Below are 18309 nucleotides of genomic sequence, written 5' to 3'. Positions count from 1 at the left end.
GCTGTCGTGGCATTCATGGGATGCTTTTCAGTTCTCCCCTCAAGGGGAGGTGGCGTGAGTGATTTCTGTTCAGAGCAATCATCATCGCCTTTTGCAGTCCCACACAAATAGCTTTTATGAATGACTCCATGTGCCTCTCCTTGTGATTATACCCATCTTAAGTTGTAACAGTTACTGTGTTTATGAATCTAGTACTTTATTATATAGTATTGTAATGTTCTGTCTTGTCTTATTTCCATTATACTTCATTTTGATTATGAGATCAAACAATCTTACTCTTATGTCTTCCTTAGCATGTATTCCAATGATGTCCTAAATAAAATGGTTAAATTAATGCTAACAGGCCAGGCAGTGGAGGCACATACCTTTAATCCCATCACTTGGGATGCAGAGGCTGGTGGATCTCTATGAGTTTAAGGTCAACCTGATCTACAGAGCTAGTTCCAGGACAGCTAAGGGCTGTTACACAGAAAAACCCTGTCTCAAAAAACCAAATGAATGAATGAATGAGTGAATGAATGAATGAATGAATGAATGAATAAAATTGATGCTGGCCATGCTTATATTATATGTCAGCTATGGCTAAGCATTTTTCATACATTATTTTACCAGACTTGCATTGCAATACTAAATGAAATAGCAAGTACTTGTTTTCTTTTCTTTTTTGGTTTTTCAAGATAAGGTTTCTCTGTAGCTCTTGTAGACCAGGCTGGCCTCAAACTCACAGAGATCCTCCTGCCTCTGCCTCTCGAATGCTGGGATTAAAGGCGTGCACCACTGCCGCCCGGCAAGTACTTGTTTTCTTAGAGCTAACATAGTCTCAACAACAAAAAAAAAAATGTCAATTCTGTTCTTCCAAATTTTAGAGTATTGCCTTGGGCTACCCCTGAACTCCTTTCTGGCTCTTTTTTGCTTTTCCTTGTTCCTTCTCTTCCTCCTCCTCATAGCTCCTTATTCATGTTATGTTGTGTGTTTGTGTCGCTTCTGCTGTAGCAGACTGAGGTCTCTGGGAGTAGGGAGCTTCTTTGTGTTTCCTAGGGCCCAGTGCAGGCTCTGGCATAGAAAAGGAGCCACAAACATATTGGAAGGAAAAGGAAAGAATTGCTAATGTGTGTTTGGTAAGGATCCAGACTGCTGGGAATAGATGAGTGTGTGCATGCTGTAAAGATGCTCCATTGCAGCCTTTGCTTCTTCTTCAGGATGCAGATCGTGTTTACAGCGAAGGTACTCCCTCCAGCCTATGCCGAAGAAGAAGATTCCAAACCGGTACTTAGGCCAGCCCAGCCCAGTTACACATCCACACCTCCTCAGACCAGGTAAGGCCTCTAAGTAATGACCACTACTCTGTGTATATGCTCTGTCTAGATAATGCTATGCATTAAAATTTTTCCTACTGGCTGTGTGTCATGATTATACACTGATAGTGTTCTAATGTTTTTGTTTGTTTGTTTGTTTTGTTTTTTGTTCTTTTCAAGACAGGGTCTCTCTGTAGCTTTGAAGTCTGTCCTGGAACTAGCTCTTGTAGACCAGGCTGGCCTCAAACTCACAGAGATCCGCCTGCCTCTGCCTCCCGAATGCTGGGATTAAAGGCGTGTGCCACCACTACCTGGCAAATAATATTATTTTAATTAAGCTATAATTCAGAGTAACTAGTAAGAAGTATATATTCCAGAATTTTTGTATGGGTATTTTGTCTTCATGTATACCTGTGTACTACATGTGTGCCTGTTGCCCTTGGAGGCCAGAAGAGGACATTGTATCCCCTGGAACTGAAGTTAGAGATGGTTGTAAGCAACTGTGTTGGTGCTGGGGACTGAACTCAGGTATCTAAGAAAGCAGCCAGTGCTTTTACCCACTGACCCATCTCTAGCCTCATATTTCAGGTATTTTTAAACAAAAATTCTAAGTCATAGTTTCTAAAACTATTGTATGTTGATCTTTTCTATTTGAAATATTAAACATTCATTTGAGAATTTTAACAGAATTCTTCAATATGAATTGAACAAAATTTTCAGCTGTCTGCCACTGTGAGCAGCTGACTCAGTTGGTAGAGGGTCATGGGAAATACTGGGAAGGCTTCTTTTGTTTCTAGAGATGCTGCGAGAACAGGTGCCATCGCAGTTGCAGAGAGTAAGACTTGACTGGTTTTTGTTTTGTTTTGTTTGTTTTTGTCTAGGAAGGCGATGGTACATATGTGACTGGTACTCCAGAAATGGGGTAGCAGGGTAAACCAAATGCTTTATAGAAAAATTTAGGGTTTTGAAGAAAATTACTTATTCCTTCCACCATGGGAAGTTAAACATGTATCTCTTTAAGTTGCTATGAAAGCATGTATAGTAATAAAATAAATTCCCTTTAGAAATATGTTGCTCTTTCACTGTTTCCACTCAGTGAAGGATACCAGTGTGTCTCTCAGTGAGGACTTCCTTTGGCTGATTCCTCGTCAGACTGGAATTCCTGCTAGGAAGTCGGCTGACACTCAGGAAATGCAGCTCACCACTGAAACACACAAGAAATCAGAGTTTTTCAAAGCTGTAAGGTAAGCATAATACTAGTCTGGTTGATAGTAAAGATTTTTTTTTTAACCTGTCCTGCTACCTGTAGTTTCTGTTTAAAAGAAGAAGAAAAGGTAGAATTGATACTTAAGTTTTACCAGCTTTGAAATGATTGATTTCTTGTGGTGAAATACTTTTATGTGGTAAGCTGCATTTCCCAGGCCTTGAACCTCACAGTCATACGAAGATGAATTACTTAGTGTCTAAATTGTTTGCTCTCTACATATGTGCATATTTTTTTACTTTTGCCTTTGTTACAGATTTGAATATTGTTCTGAAAAAAATGTTAAAAGCAACTTGAAACAAAACACCAATATTTTAAAAACAACAACAACAGAAAGACACACCAATATTTAGTCTCAATGCCCATCACATAAAACATGAAAATTTCCTTTAAAAAGAGAAAAATAGAAGCCAGGCAGAATAGGCCACCTTAAAATACCAATGTAGTTAGTTTCAGGAAAAAATTAAACTACAGGGTTGGAGAGATGGCTTAGTGGTTAAGAGCATTGCCTGCTCTTCCAAAAGTCCTGAGTTCAATTCCCGGCAACCACATGGTGGCTCACAACCATCTGTAATGAGGTCTAGTGCCCTCTTCTGGCCTGTAGACATACACACAGACAGAATATTTTATGCATAATAAATAAATAAATAAATATTTTAAAAATTTAAACTACATACCTCCATCTTTCCATCCATTTTTGGTCTTTAGCCGGGCCGTGGTGGTGCACGCCTTTAATCCCAGCACTCGGGAGGCAGAGGCAGGTGGATCTCTGTGAGTTCGAGACCAGCCTGGTCTACAAGAGCTAGTTCCAGGACAGGCTCCAAAACCACAGAGAAACCCTGTCTCGAAAAAACCAAAAACAAACAAAAAAAAAATTGGTCTTTATTGCTCTTTTTTCTCTGGGTTTTCTGCTTGGCTAATTAAATATGTCCTTGCTCTCTTATTAGACCTGGTCCTAGCTGTCATGAAGACACGTCCTTCTTGGCTGCCATCTTAGAATTGATTGTACAATCTCTAGTCTTTTGGTTCATTAAAGTTGGTAGAAGGTCACCTTTGTCCCTAATTGATTTCACAAGACAAAATGCTAACTTTAATCCTTAATAATTACAGTTTCACAGAATGCCAGAATGCCTACTCAGAAGAAATTTAGGCCATATTGACTGTTGGTTCTGTGGTCAAAGGCCATTGCAACTGCAAGTTTACTGATAGAGTACAAAGTTCATTCCTTACCTGATTTGCACTGTCCCCACCAGATGAAGAAAATGGCTCATTTTCTACATGTTTTTTCTTTTTTTTTTTTTTTTTGGTTTTTCGAGACAGGGTTTCTCTGTGGCTTTGGAGCCTGTCCTGGAACTAGCTCTGTAGGCCAGGCTGGTCTCGAACTCACAGAGATCCGCCTGCCTCTGCCTCCCGAGTGCTGGGATTAAAGGCGTGCGCCACCATCGCCCGGCTCTACATGTTTTTTCTGTTGTGATTTATAACTCTACTGCTTTGAGATTGGAAGTTTGAAAGCATTTAGCTAATGATTATGCCAAGCTGTAGATAATTACCAGTCTTGGGAAAGTACAGCCAATATTTTAAAAACTTGTCAAACAATCATTCTTCTGAACTAGATTTCATAAAGAAATGCTTTAAATGAGGCTGGGGAGATGCCTTTAAATCAGACTGGGGCTGTATAGCTTGGCTGTGGTAAAATGCTTGCCTAGTATGCCTAAGAACCCTGAAAACTGAATGTAGGGATATACGCTTGTAATGCACGCTAGAGATGGAGGCAGGAGGATCAGAAGTTCAAACTATAATCAGTCTCTGCTTTTATGAAAGTGTATAGGCAGGGCAGTCCATTCTCAGAACCTCTCCCTGCTGCAGGGAGCTGTCAATAAAACTTTGCTCGCCCTTCATAAACACACACATGCATGAACACATACATGCACGTGCACATACATTTGCTACTTGGGTAACTAGGAAATTTCCAGTGCAAACTTAGCATGACTAGTTATCAGAGTACAAAGTTGAGGTCTCTGCCTGCATTCTAGGAGACTTGGGAGGCCTGGTCTGAGAAGAAGAAGACAAATATGGAAATAGGTTCTTTGTTAATCTCACCAAACCAGGGTAAAGACCATTACCCAAATTCTTTGGTCAAAGTAAACAAGATTTGTTTTCTCTCAGACAGGGCTATCTCCATTAAGTGAGGTTTGAGAAAATAGCATTGAACATAGGAAAAAAGTGGGGCTTCTATGACCCAGAAAACTGCAAGGCTAAGGGGTTTCCATGGGTTTTTGGTTACATAGGAACTTGGCAGAGCATTTCAAAATTATTTGGCAGAGCATCTTATCAGGGTGGATGTTAGGGTATAAGGTGTGGAACATGTCAAATACCAGAAAATGGGTCAAGACCTGGCCAAATGAAAGTTCTGCAGAAAACAGGCAACAGGCATGAACTTATTTTGACCTTGTAATAAGATGACTTTTTTTAATTTTATTTATTTTTTATTTAAGATGACCTTTAATCTTAAAATGGAGTCAGGCTGGTCCATCATCTTTCTCATCCCACTGTTCCTTTGATTGATTGAGACTAGTCTATAGATCCTAAATTACCTCTATTTGTTTATTACCAATTTTATCAATAAAAGATTTTCAGTCTGTTCTAATCTCACTCCTGCTCGAACATGATCAAGAAAAGAATGCTTATTTTCTAAAGTTAGGTCTGTGTCTCATTTTGCTCTGTGCCTTTTTCACACAGCACTGTTCCATAGTTGTGTTTGCATATTTGCACATGAACACTGGCCACTACAGGGAGAATCGTAGTGCCATAGTCGGTGTGCAGATTAAATGAGGCAATATAGGATGGTTAATACTATACATGTAGCAAACACTCAGAAAACATCAATTGTTTTTTTTTTTTTTTTTTTTTTTTTTTTGGTTTTTCAAGACAGGGTTTCTCTGTGGCTTTGGAGCCTGTCCTGGAACTAGCTCTGTAGACCAGGCTGGTCTCGAACTCACAGAGATCCGCCTGCCTCTGCCTCCCGAGTGCTGGGATTAAAGGCGTGCGCCACCATCGCCCGGCTAACATCAATTGTTTTGTATTATGGGAAGCTGCCGCAAAAAGCAGAGCTCAGTCCGTGAGCTGAGACTCTTCAAGTCTGCCATGTGAATTCAGCAGGGAGGGCTGGAAATCCAAAGAGCAGATGAGAATCTAAAGACCCTCTTGCAGTATTCACAAAAAAGGAAGTATGGACAGAAACATACAGGAACATTTACAAGTCTTGTGGAGTAGCACATTCCAGCTTCCTTGAGATGGGAATATCTGTAGTACAGATCACTTCCCACTGTCCTTGGTGTTTCTTGCTCAGATGAGGCTATTGGCAACAGCAAGTGAAGGCCAAAGGGATACACCTTGGTAAATTTATTTATTTATTTATTTATGGTTTTTTTTGTTTTGTTTTGTTTGAGGCAGAGTTTCTCTGTAGACTGCCCTGAAACTCTGTAGATCAGGCAGGCTGGCCTCAAACTCATAGAGATCTGCCTGTCTCTGCATCCCGAGTGCTGGGATTAAAGGTGTGCACCCCCACCGCCTGGCTAATTTTTAAGTTTTTATTTTTAGTTGTGTGAGTAGCTGTGTGGGTTTGTGCACATGAGTTGATATTTGGAGGTCAGAGGCATTGGAGCCACTGAACTAGAGTTCTAGGCCATCAGACATAGGAGCTGGAAACTAAACTTAAGTCTTCTACAAAAGAGTGTGCACTCTTGACCACTGAGCCATCTCTTCAGCCCCTAAATAGTTGCTTTATTGGTTCTTTTATACTTTGAAACATATAATAAAAGCAGGCAATTTCCATTTCCTGAAGATTTGTTGAGTCATCAACGCACAACCCTTTCCACAGATTGATTTATTTATTCATTTACTTATTTAGGTTTTTTTTGTTTGTTTTTTGTTTTTCGAGACAGGGTTTCTCTGTGGTTTTGGAGCCTGTCCTGGAACTAGTTCTTTTAGACCAGGCTGGTCTCGAACTCACAGAGATCCACCTGCCTCTGCCTCCCGAGTGCTGGGATTAAAGGCGTGCGCCACCACTGCCCGGCTTATTTAGGTTTTTTTGAGACAGAGCTTTTTAAATAACTAGTAACTTTTTGTTCGAGGGAGAGAGAAAAAAAAAATCTAGCCCTTTTAACTTTTATCTCAAAAGCTTGTATGTACTCACATGTTAAGAGACTGAAGACTCCTTAGGATTTGATCCTTAAGAACCACATGTATTGGGGCAGAAGCAATGGCTTTGTACCTTAGAGCATATGTTGCTCTTGCAGAGGACCCAGGTGGAAGCTGACAACCATCCATAATTTTAGTGCCCTCTGGCTGTGGGCACCAGACACATGCATGGTGGACATACATACATACATACATACACACACACACACATACATGCAGGCAAACACTCATACAAAAGAAATAGCATAAGCCTGATGGTAGTGACACACATCTTTAATTCCAGCACTCAAGAGGCAGATATCTGAGTTCAAGGCCAGCCTGGTCTACAGAGCAAGTTTCAGGATAGCCAGGGCTACACAGAGAAACCCTGTCTCAAAATAAAATAAGCAATAAGGTATAAAACGATAAAAGGACCACATGCTTTGTTTAATGCCAGCAAGATATCTCAGTAGAAGCAAAGGCCTAAGCCCTGCAGATTGTCCTCTGAGCTCCACATGTACACTGTGGCGTGTGCATGTCCACTGGCATACAAAGAAGTTAATGAGTGATGAATAAGGAATGTAATTTAAAATTTAAAGAGGGGGAGAACTACATGCTTATTTGATTCTAACAACAGCCTCAACAGGTGGATAGATCGTATTATAATTAAAACTACATGCTATTAGCAGTCAAGAATCTACTGTATTCTAATTATACTGTATCTTGGTAATATGGTGAACAGGGAAAAATCTATGTCCATGTGGAAATTGCGTTTTTACAAGGAAGTCATAGAGAAATAATGTATCAAAATATATTTAACATGTTAAAATTTCAAGAAACTATATTGTAGCACATGGTAATATTCTGTAAGAAGCTGAAGAGACGGCTCACCTGTTAATAGCACTGGCTGCTCTTGCAGAAGACCCAAGTATAGTTTCCAGCACCCACCAAGTGGCTCACAACCATCTGTAATTAGATCCAGGGGATCTAACACCTTCTGGTCTCTTGAGGGGACCAGTATACACGTGGTGCATGGACATACGAAAGCAAACACCCATGCACATAAAAATAAATATTTTAAATAATGCTTGATAAACACTTCATTAGATGAATAAAAGAAGGAACCAACAATCTACAAAATCTTACAGGGTTCTAATCATAATTTTTCAAATATTGACACATTTGACTACAATTTACAGTCAAAACCTGGATTATCTTAATTCTCTGTGTGTTATGTCATCAATTAAAGAAATGATCACAGATTTCTCCATCTGATAGTAAGGATTTTAAGTATGGCCTTTCCAAAGCATCAACTGGCTTCATTTAATCATTTATTTACTTACTCATTTTACTGTTTCTAGGGGAGGTGACACCAGGACTGTCTCAGGTGGAATACGCACTTCGAAGACACAAACTGATGGCTCTGATCCACAAGGAAACCCAGGGGCACAGTGGGACAGACCACACAGTGGTGGTGCTCTCCAACCCTACGTACTACATGAGCAATGACATCCCCTACACATTCCACCAAGACAACAATTTCCTGTATCTGTGTGGGTTCCAAGAGCCTGATAGCATTCTGGTCCTTCAGAGCTGCTCTGGGAAGCAGTTACCATCCCACAAGGCCATGCTTTTTGTGCCTCGGAGAGATCCTGGTCGAGAACTGTGGGATGGCCCTAGGTCTGGCACAGATGGAGCAGTAGCCCTAACTGGGGTGGATGAAGCCTACACCCTGGAAGAATTTCAACACCTAGTACCTAAACTGAAAGGTAAGGCTCGTAAAATCAAATCACGGGCCCAGCTAGAATTCGGGACTTCCTTGGCCTGTAGTTGTTAATTTTCTTTTTCTTTTTTTTTTTTTTTGTTTTTTTGTTTTGATTTTTGTTCTTCGAGACAGGGTTTCCCTGTGTCACAGTCCTAGCTGTCCTGGAACTAGCTCTTGTAGACCAGGCTGGCCTCGAACTCACAAGGATTCACCTACCTCTGCCTCCCGAGTGCTGGGATTAAAGTCGTGCACCACCACGGCCTGTCTTTGTTAATTTTCTTTTTCTTTCTTTCTTTCTTTCTTTCTTTCTTTCTTTCTTTTTTAATTGTGTATACAGTGTTCTGCCTGCATGCCAGAAGAGGACACCAGATCTCATTGTAGATGGTTGTTAGCTGCCATGTGGTTGCTGGGAATTGAAATCAAGGCCTCTGGAAGACTAGCCTGTGCTCTGGTCTTCTCTCCAGCTCCATTGTTAATTTTCTAAAATAATTCTCCTAGTAATGTTTCTTTGGCCATCATGAAAAGAGTCATGTCTTTTGTAAAAAGCAAAACTATTGCTAAATGTGGTGACACATGCTGTATCCCAGCACTCAGGGAGACTGGGACATGAGGGTCTCTGATTGTATCCCAGCGCTCAGGGAGACTGGGACATGAGGGTCTCTGATTGTATCCCAGCGCTCAGGGAGACTGGGACATGAGGATCTCTGATGAGTTTGTTGTTGTTGTAGCTGTTAGTTTTTTGAGCAGTATTTCTCTGTGTAAACATCCCTGGCTGTCCTAGAACTTGCTTTGTAGACCAGGCTGCCCTTGAACTCACAGAGATTCACCTACCTCTGCCTCTTAAATGCTGAGATTGTAAGTGTTTGCCCCAGGAGGCAGAATTTGAATCATTGAGTTCTGGGATTAAAGGTATATTCCAGTCACCTGCTCTCTGGAAGTTTTAAGATCAGCCTAGATTAAATGATGAGGCCTGTCTTGGACTTTAGCTGGGGGAAGCCACATAAATACTAAGCACAAGGCATTTTCTCTCTGGCCTTTTAATTTCTTACGTAAGTTACTACCTTTGTTGCCTCCCGAGTGCTGGGTTTAAAGGCATGCATCACCACCACCCAGCAACATATTTATTATTGATATGCTGTTTATGTTTTATTTTAGAAGGAACTTGGGGCTCATGTACTAGACAAGTGTTCTGCCAGTGAACTATTTCCTATTGTTGGAAATTTTTTTCAAAAATGTTGGGGATTTTTTTTTTCTCACTGTGGCTTTTTGAGGCTTGTCTCATGTAGTCCAGGTTGGCTTTGAACTCACTATGTAACTGAGTCCTGGTCCTCTCTTACACCTCCCAGGGTGTGATTACAGTAATGCAATGTCACACCCAAGCCAGTGTTAGTTTAATGTATATTATTGCTTGGTGCTGGAGGCTGAACCAAGGCTCTCATTAGTGCTAAGCATGCTTTCCACCACTGAAGTCCCCCTTCAGCTTCTGTTGGTTCTAAACTTATTTTGGCTTCCCATTTTAAGCGGAGACAAGCATGGTTTGGTATGACTGGATGAAGCCTTCTCATGCACAGCTTCACTCGGACTACATGCAGCATCTGACCGAAGCCAAAGCCAGAAGCAAGAACAAGGTTCGGGGTGTCCAGCAGCTGATCCAGCGCCTCCGACTAGTTAAATCTCCTGCGGAGATTAAGAGGATGCAGATTGCTGGGAAACTGACATCAGAGGTATGGAACTATTGAAAATATTTCTTTGTCAGATCACAAAACTCAAGTTCTTCATGTTCAGTAGGGCCTTTAAGGTCATATACCCATTGTAGTAACTTCAGAAGTCGAATCTATCTAACTTCTGCAATATGTTTAGTGAATATTAATAGATTTTCTATACTGCAATAATAGGTTTCTCACTGACACAGTAAGCCAGGTCAAGCTGAATTGAAAAGGCAAAAGCACAGGTAGATCTGAGCAAAGCAGCCTCCAGACCCAGAGATCAGGGCGAGAGAAGTCACAGGCAGAACTAAGGCAGGGAGCTTATGTACCCTGTAGGTGAGGGGTGATGGCATGTCTCCACAACTGGGTTTCTGCCCAAGTATGGTCAAAAGCTGTTGGCTTTAGGTGAGATCTGGGCTTTTTGGCACCTTTTCTTAGTTGGAGATTCTCTGACAGGGTGGGGTTTGGAGAGAGGGGAATGGGGCTTTCTGGATCTGTTGGACTCTAGCGTCCAAACACCGAGAAGGAGTCGCCCCCAGAGACCACCTCACACACCACAGCCGATGCAAAAGCATGAGGATTTTATTAATTCTGTCATGACAGGGTCCCCCAGCATTCAGGAAGCCGAGAGACCTCGAATAGCTGGTACAGTCCACTTTTAAAGGGGCCACAGAAGCAAGGGGGTAGTTCTTTGACTATTCTGATTGGCTTATTCGAAAGGGTTATTACCAATAATTGACTGGAGAGCTGTTGCCAGATCAGATGAGGTAAGAGGTCATTTTGACCCCGTTTCCCAGGGGACTGAATCAAAACATACGTATATGGGTAATTGTTCAGGAACTGAGTACGTGCAAGTGTAGCTTAAATTTAGAGATCTGCCTGCCTCTGCCTCCCAAATGCTGGGATTAAAAATTTACACAACGTCCAGCAAAGATTTTATTTTTGTTTGTTTGTTTTTGTTTATTTGTTTTGTTTTTCGAGACAGGGTTGTTCTGTGTAACAGCCCTAGGTGTCCTGGGAACTTGTCCTGTAGACCAAGCTGGCCTTGAACTCACAGAGATCTGCCTGCCTCTGCCTCCCAAGTGCTGGAATTAAGGCAGCTGCCACCACCACCCAGCAAGCGTTATCTCTTAAGATAACTGGAGAGATAAGATTGCTTGCTGTGCAGTTATGAGGACTGTAATTCAAATCCCACAAACACCTGTCATTCCGGCTTTGAGAGATATGGTGCCTTCTTCTTACCTCCACACAGCACAGGTCCAAACACCCTACATACTTTTTTTTTTTTTTTTTTTTTTTTGGTTTTTTGAGACAGGGTTTCTCTGTAGCTTTGGAGCCTGTCCTGGAACTCTCTTTGTAGACCAGGCTGGCCTCGAACTCACAGAGATCCGCCTGCCTCTGCCTCCCGAGTGCTGGGATTACAGGCATGCGCCACCACCGCCCGGCCCACCCTACATACTTGTGCACATACACAAACACAAATATTTAGAAATAAAAATAAATTTATTGTCTGGAGATAGTGGCGCTTGCTTTTAATCCCAGCACTCGGGAGGCAGAGGCAGGTGAATCTCTGTGAGTTTAAGTACAGCCTGGTCTACAAAGCAGGATCCAGGACAGCCAAGGCTACACAGAGAAACCCTGTCTTGGGTGGGGAAAAGTTAAGATAAATAAATTTATAATTATTTTGAGTGTATGCTGTTGTGCCTGCATGTATGTCTGTGCATGCAGTGCCCAAGGAAGTCAGAACAGGGGTTCTCCTGGGCCAGCAGTTACAGATGTTACAGATTGTCTTGTGGATTCTGAGAATGAAAAGTGGGTACTCCGGCTAGGCGGTGATAATGCACACTTTTAATCCTAGCCCTCAGGAGGCAGATGGAGGTGGATCTCTCTTTGAGGCCAGCCTGGTCTATAAGAGTGAGTTCCAGAACAGCACAACTCGTAATTTCATTGAAGCTCTCTTACTTGAAAACATGCTGAATCCACCGGGCTTAGGTCATGGGGTGATAGTAACAGCCACACTGATTCAGTTGTACCGCAACCGTCTCCCTGGCCATCCACTGTGCACTTTTGAACTATTAACAATATTTGTCTTCAAGGGCAGAGGTAACACTCAGAGATCTCTGTGAGTTTGAAATCTCCCTGGTCTGCATAGCAAGCTCCAGGCCAGCCAGGGATACATAATGAGACCCTGTCTCAAAAAAAAAAAGCCTGCTGAATTAGACCAACTAGTTCCTTTCTTTGCCAGTGACTTAAGTATCTGATTGTTCATCTTATGTCTGTCCATCTGCAATAATAAAGCAAATAGCTATTTTACACATAAGAGAGGGGGTAGAGCAGTGAATAAGTTTTTTGGGGTTTGTTTTGTTTTTTATGGTTTTTTTGTTGTTGTTAAAGATTTATTTATTTATTATGTATACAGTATTCTCAGTACTCTGCTTGCAAGCCAGATCTCATTACAGATGGTTGTGAGCCACCATGTGGTTGCCGGGAATTGAACTCAGGACCTTCGGAAGAGCAGGCGGTGCTTTTAACCACTGAGCCATCTCTCCAGCCTTTTTTTTTTTTTGTTTTTGAGACAGTGTTTCTCTGTGTGGCCCTGGCCTGGAACTAACACTGTAGACTGAGCTACCCTCAACTGAGATTCATCTGCTTCTGCTTCCTGACTGCTGGGATTAAACCACAGCCAGCTCTATATTTTTGCCGTCATATTTTAGAGCTTTTATCTAAATCACAATTAATGACTGACTAAACAGTGTTCATTCACATTATTGTTAATTTGCTTACTCTCATTTGTATTTCTGCATATAGCCAAAAATCGTGTGCTACCTCTTCAGTATTTGTTAGGTTAATGGCTCTCTCTCTCTCTCACTTATGGCTATTGAGTACCAGAGATTTGTAAGTCCTTCACCCTGAAGGGCATCTGGGTCAGTGACAAAAAGGATATTGTTCTGATGCACTAAGCATTTCTTCACACAGAGCATCTCTTGGGCTTTTGTAGCATCTGTTGATTGGTTCCCATCACCACAGCAATAATCTTGCCTTTCTTTTTTTTTTAATTATTATTGAATTTACTTTTATTTTCTCTATTTTTTACTTAACTCTTACTTAAGGAGAGGGCATTCATGTTGGACATGTGAGGAGATCAAAGGACAACGGGTGAGATTCAGTTTTCTCCTTCTACCATATGGGCTGTGTGACTCAAACTCGGGTCCTTAGGCGTAGTGGCAAAGAGCTTCACCCACTGAGTCATGTCACTGACCTTTATGGTCTACATTCAACCTGTACAGAAGGTTGATGACGTATTTGTCAGCCTCAAAACAAGTCTACAAAGAGTAACATTATTTATTGAGAATTGCACATAACAAGGATATGCAAACTGTGAGTCTATTCGAAATGTAACAGGTTTTCTGTTAGGCCACCGACCAGCTCCCAAATCATGACATGGAGACTTCTTATTAGTTAGGAATGCTTGGCCTTACCTTATGCTTGTTTCTTGCTAGCTCTTATGACTTAATTTCTCCTGTTTCTCTTCATCTACATTTGCCTTGAGACTTTTTACCTTTCTTTCTTTCTTTCTTTCTTTCTTTCTTTCTTTCTTTCTTTCTTTCTTTCTTTCTTTCTTTCTGTATATTTTACTTTCCTGCTGTCTCCATGTCTGGATGTCTGGCAACTGCCTGGCTTCTGGCCCCAGGCTGGGTCTCTCTTTCTCCCTCATTCTCTTCCCCTCTTCTCCTCTCTTTCAAGCCTAGTTTTTTCCTCCCAATTCTCTCTGCCTGCCAGGCCCTCCTGTCCCTCTCATGCCTAGGTGTTGGCCATTCAACTTTTTATTAGACCAATCAGGTGCATTGGGCAGGTAAGGTATGTAAACAGATGTTTCCTGTCCCAGCTGCCGGGTCCCCGATAATCACTCAGAGGCTTATATTAATTACAAATGCTCAGTTGATAGCTCAGGCTTGTTACTAGCTAAAACTTAATTTAAATTAATTTATTTCTGTTAATCTATATTGACACGTGATTCCTGGCTTTACTTGTCCTCTGGCATGTCTTGTTTCCTGGGCAGCTGGCTAGCATCTCCCCATTTCGCCATCCTTCCCATCATTCTGTTTGATTTTCCCACCTAACTTCCCAGCTACCAACCTATCAGCTTTTTATTAGCCAGTGAGAATAATACATATTCATAGTGTGGAAAAGGTTTGTTCTACAGCATTTCTCTTTTTGTCTAAATAAAAATGCAGGTTTTAACCTTAATATATTAAAACTATATATAACAAAAAGTTATTAAGAATTACAGTAACAGTATATAGATATAGATAATATAATAATATTCTATGATTAATAGTGTTACTTCATTCTTGTGATTGGGTTCTCTCTGTAGCCCATGCAAGCCGTGAACTCATAATAATTCTCCTGCCTCAGCTTCCCAAGGTCTGGGAGTGCAGGTGTGAGCCAACATGAATTTTCTTCCCTGAAACTGCCATACTGTTTTCTACTTTGATTGGGTTATTTTAATTGTTGTTGAGCTACACATCGACCTTATTTATTATTATTTATATGTTTATGGGCCCATATGATATGGCCCTGCATGTGCATGCAGGTCAGCAGACAGCTCTGTGGAGTTGTTTCTCCAGGAATTGACCTCAGGTTGTCTGGCTTCACAACAAGTACTCTGATGAGTGTCTTACCTCTCTAACAGTAAATACCCTTTGATACACTGGGGTTTTTTTCTAATTTTTATGAAGTCCAGTTTGTCTTTTTGTTGTTGTTACCTGCACTTTTGGTATCATATCACGGGGAAGAAAATCACTGATCAAGTCACTGTTAAAAAGCACTTCATAGGCTGGGCGATGGTGGCGCACGCCTTTAATCCCAGCACTCAGGAGGCAGAGGCAGGTGGACCTCTGTGAGTTCGAGGCCAGCCTGGTCTACAGGGCATATTCCAGGACAGGTCTCTTTTTTTAAGATTTTATTTATTTATTATGTCTACAACATTCTGCCTCCATGTATGCCCGCATGCCAGAAGAGGGCGCCAGATCTCATTACAGATGGCTGAGCGCCACCATGTGGTTGCTGGGAATTGAACTCAGGACCTCTGGAAGAGCAGCCAGTGCTCTTAACCACTGAGCCATCTCTCCAGCCCCCCAGGGCAGGTCTTAAAAAACAAAAAAAAAAACACTTCTTAGAATTTTGTAGGTTTAGCTAATATGTTTAAGTTGGTCATCCATTTTAAATACATTTTTGTATGTGGTAAAGGGCTAATCTATTTTTTTTTTCTCTTTGAGACAAGGTTTCTCTGTGTAGTTTTGGCTGTCCTGAATATCACTTTGTAGACCAGGCTGGCCTGAACTCACAGAGATCCACCTGCCTCTGCCTCCTCAATGTTGGGATTAAAGGTGTGTGTCACCACCACCTGACTGCTCCACAACTTCCTAGCCTAACCTAATTTTTGGTATGTCTTTTTCTTAGCTTTGTTTCTTTTGTAAAGTGTTGAACTTACTTACTACTATTTTATATCTAGGATATCAATAACAAAACTTTTGTTTGTGAAAGGTCTCAATAAGTAGCACGAACTAACCTTAAGCCTTCCAAGTGTTGGGATTTCAGATGCCTGGCTGATAGAGTTATTACTCCTTTTTACATGTTTCTGGGGTTCCACAGATGACTCATGTAGTCTACTGGAGGTGCCCTTTCAGTCACCCCTAAGTAAGAAATGTGTTGTTGTCCTGTAGCATCGCAGGCATTAGTAGCATTTCTGCATCTTTAGTGTACATTTATCTGACCAAAGAGGGGCACGATTCACCCATTTCAGGACAGAGAGGGGATGGCCATTTCTTTTAATGCTTGGTTTTTGAGGTAGGGTTTTACTGTATAGACCAGGCTAACCCTGAACTGAAAATCCTACCCAGACACCCAAATGCTGTTCTCAGTGCTGTGTACCACAATTCCTGGTTTATCTATGGGTATGCACAGTAGAATGCTCTCTTAATCAATTTTGGTAAATTAGGCACTTCTGTGAAATAGGATGAGGACACACTTAGCCTGATCAGCCCATTACTTTTTTGTTTTATTTTGTTTTGTTTTTGTTTTTCAAAATAACCTTGGCTACTCTGGAACTCCCTTTGTAGACCAGGCTGGCCTTGAAATCACAGAGATTTGCCTGCCTTTACCTTCCAAGTGCTGAGATTAAAGGTACCATGACTACTTAAAGCAAGGGATCTCACTCAGTGTTGAACATATTGGTACACAACTTTAATTCCAGCACTTGAGAGGCAAAGGCATATGTCCGTGAGTACAAGGCCAGCCTGGTCTACATATTGAGTTCCAGGCCAGCCAGAGATACTTTGTGAGCTCTTGTCTAAGAAGTAGAGGAAAAAATATTACTCCTTTAAAACTCAAACTCCAAGGAACCCCATTTTACAGAGCTTTGTAAGGGTATTGTCGCAGTAATCTGGAAGGCAGCTCACTTCCTTCACTAACAGCTCTTTACTCCATGGGCTCACCCTCCAGTAAGACCACTTTACCACTGAATAATTTCAGTTGTAATGATTATTATCACATTCATCACGTTAACTGTAGCCCAAGTTCATTTGGTCAGACCTCCACCTATTGACCAAAGAGAGAAGCTCGTCTGCAGGGATCCTCAGCTTTTCTTCAGTCATTACTGAAGCTGGTAACTACACCTGAATATTTAGCAGATCTGTTACCAGTTTTCATTTTCCTTCCAATCCATTGTCCAGCTCCTTACGGTTTCCAAATTCCACTGGTTTCAGTGTGTATGCCACTTCAAACCAATCGAGGTCTGCTTTAGTAAAACTTTTTTTCCCCCTGAGACAGGGTTTCTTTGTGTAGCCCTGACTGTCCTGGAAGAGTTTCTGTAGACCAGGCTGGAACTCACAGACATCCTCCTGCCTCTGCCTCCCCAGGGGTTAAACGTGTGAGCCTCCACTGCCTGGCTGAAACTTTTGGTAGAAAACATGAGTCAGTCTGTATGACCTTGAAGTCACCAGTGGAGTTAATTATTCCTAAAGCACAAGCAGCAAAAGAGAGAACTTGGATTTCATCAAAATTTAAAGATGGCTCAGAGATCAGGATGGACTGCTCTTCCAGAGGACCCAGATTTGATTCCCGCACTCACATGGAGCCTCTCAACTGCTTTGTGACACCACTTCTAAAAGGATTGGACTCTCTCTGGCCTCCACCGGCACAGCACTCATGTGGTACACAGACAGCGGTAGGCAAAACACCCATACACATAAGTAAATCGTGAAAAAAAGCTTTACATTTTTTAAAATTCTATATACATAAACTATTCAGAAAGTAAATAACTCTACATAATGGAAGAGTATGTTTGTAGATTCTAGTTTGATTAATATCTAGTATCTAAAATATATTTTTAAAAAAACAGCGGTGGTGGCGCAGGCCTTTAATCCCTGCACTCGGGAGGCAGGGGCAGGTGGACCTCTGTAAATTCGAGGCTAGGGAAACCCTGGGGTGGGGGTGGGATGAAGACATGGTTCAGCTGTTAAAAGCACTAACAGAGGACCTGGGTTTAACTCCCAGAGCCCACACGGCAATTGACAACTGTCTCTAACTCCACAGACATACATGCAGGCAAAACACCAATGCAAATAAAGACTAAATAAAATTTTAAAGCCCTCAGAATTCAGGGTATGGGAGACAGCTCCACAGTTAACAACACTGACTGACCAGGTGGTGATGGCAAACACCTTTAATCCCAACAAACTCTGGAAGCGGAGACAGGAGGATCTTTGTGAGTTCAAGGCCAGCCTGGTCTAAGAGTTAGTTCAAGGACAGGCTCCAAAGCCACAACCATCTGTAACTCCATTTCTCAGGGACTCAATGATCTCTCCTGACCTCCATGGACATTGCACCCATGTAATATACAGATATACCTACTGGCAAAACATACATACATATAAAATTTTTTTAAATTAAAAACAACTCAGATTTCACAAATCACAGGTCAATATTTTTAAAATTTATTTATTTTATGGGTATTTTCATGCGTGTAAATATGTGTACCATGTGCACACCTGTGGCCCACGGAGGTCAGAAGAGGGCACTAGAGTCCCTTGAACTGGA

The 18309-nt window shown here is 41.5% G+C and overlaps 1 protein-coding gene across 4 annotated transcripts in view; it reads left to right on the top strand.

The window, feature by feature from the left end:
• Xpnpep3 (X-prolyl aminopeptidase 3) overlaps positions 1-18309 on the top strand; it is a 54279-nt gene that overhangs the window by 12635 nt on the left and 23335 nt on the right. For 3 of the 4 annotated variants that reach the window (XM_075959808.1, XM_075959809.1, XM_075959811.1), the window contains exons 2-4: positions 1200-1316; positions 8100-8507; positions 10025-10227. In XM_075959808.1, the coding sequence (XP_075815923.1) occupies positions 1200-1316; positions 8100-8507; positions 10025-10227 (728 nt within the window). Of the gene's footprint in view, positions 1-1199; positions 1317-2391; positions 2540-8099; positions 8508-10024; positions 10228-18309 lie in introns of all 4 variants that reach the window. The other variant, XM_075959810.1, reaches the window with a different exon arrangement.

The sequence above is a fragment of the Microtus pennsylvanicus genome, chromosome 2 (assembly GCF_037038515.1).
Source record: "Microtus pennsylvanicus isolate mMicPen1 chromosome 2, mMicPen1.hap1, whole genome shotgun sequence".
NCBI lineage: Eukaryota > Metazoa > Chordata > Mammalia > Rodentia > Cricetidae > Microtus > Microtus pennsylvanicus.
The sequence above is the reverse complement of the archived record's forward strand: the minus strand, read 5'-3'. Positions and strand labels throughout refer to the sequence as shown.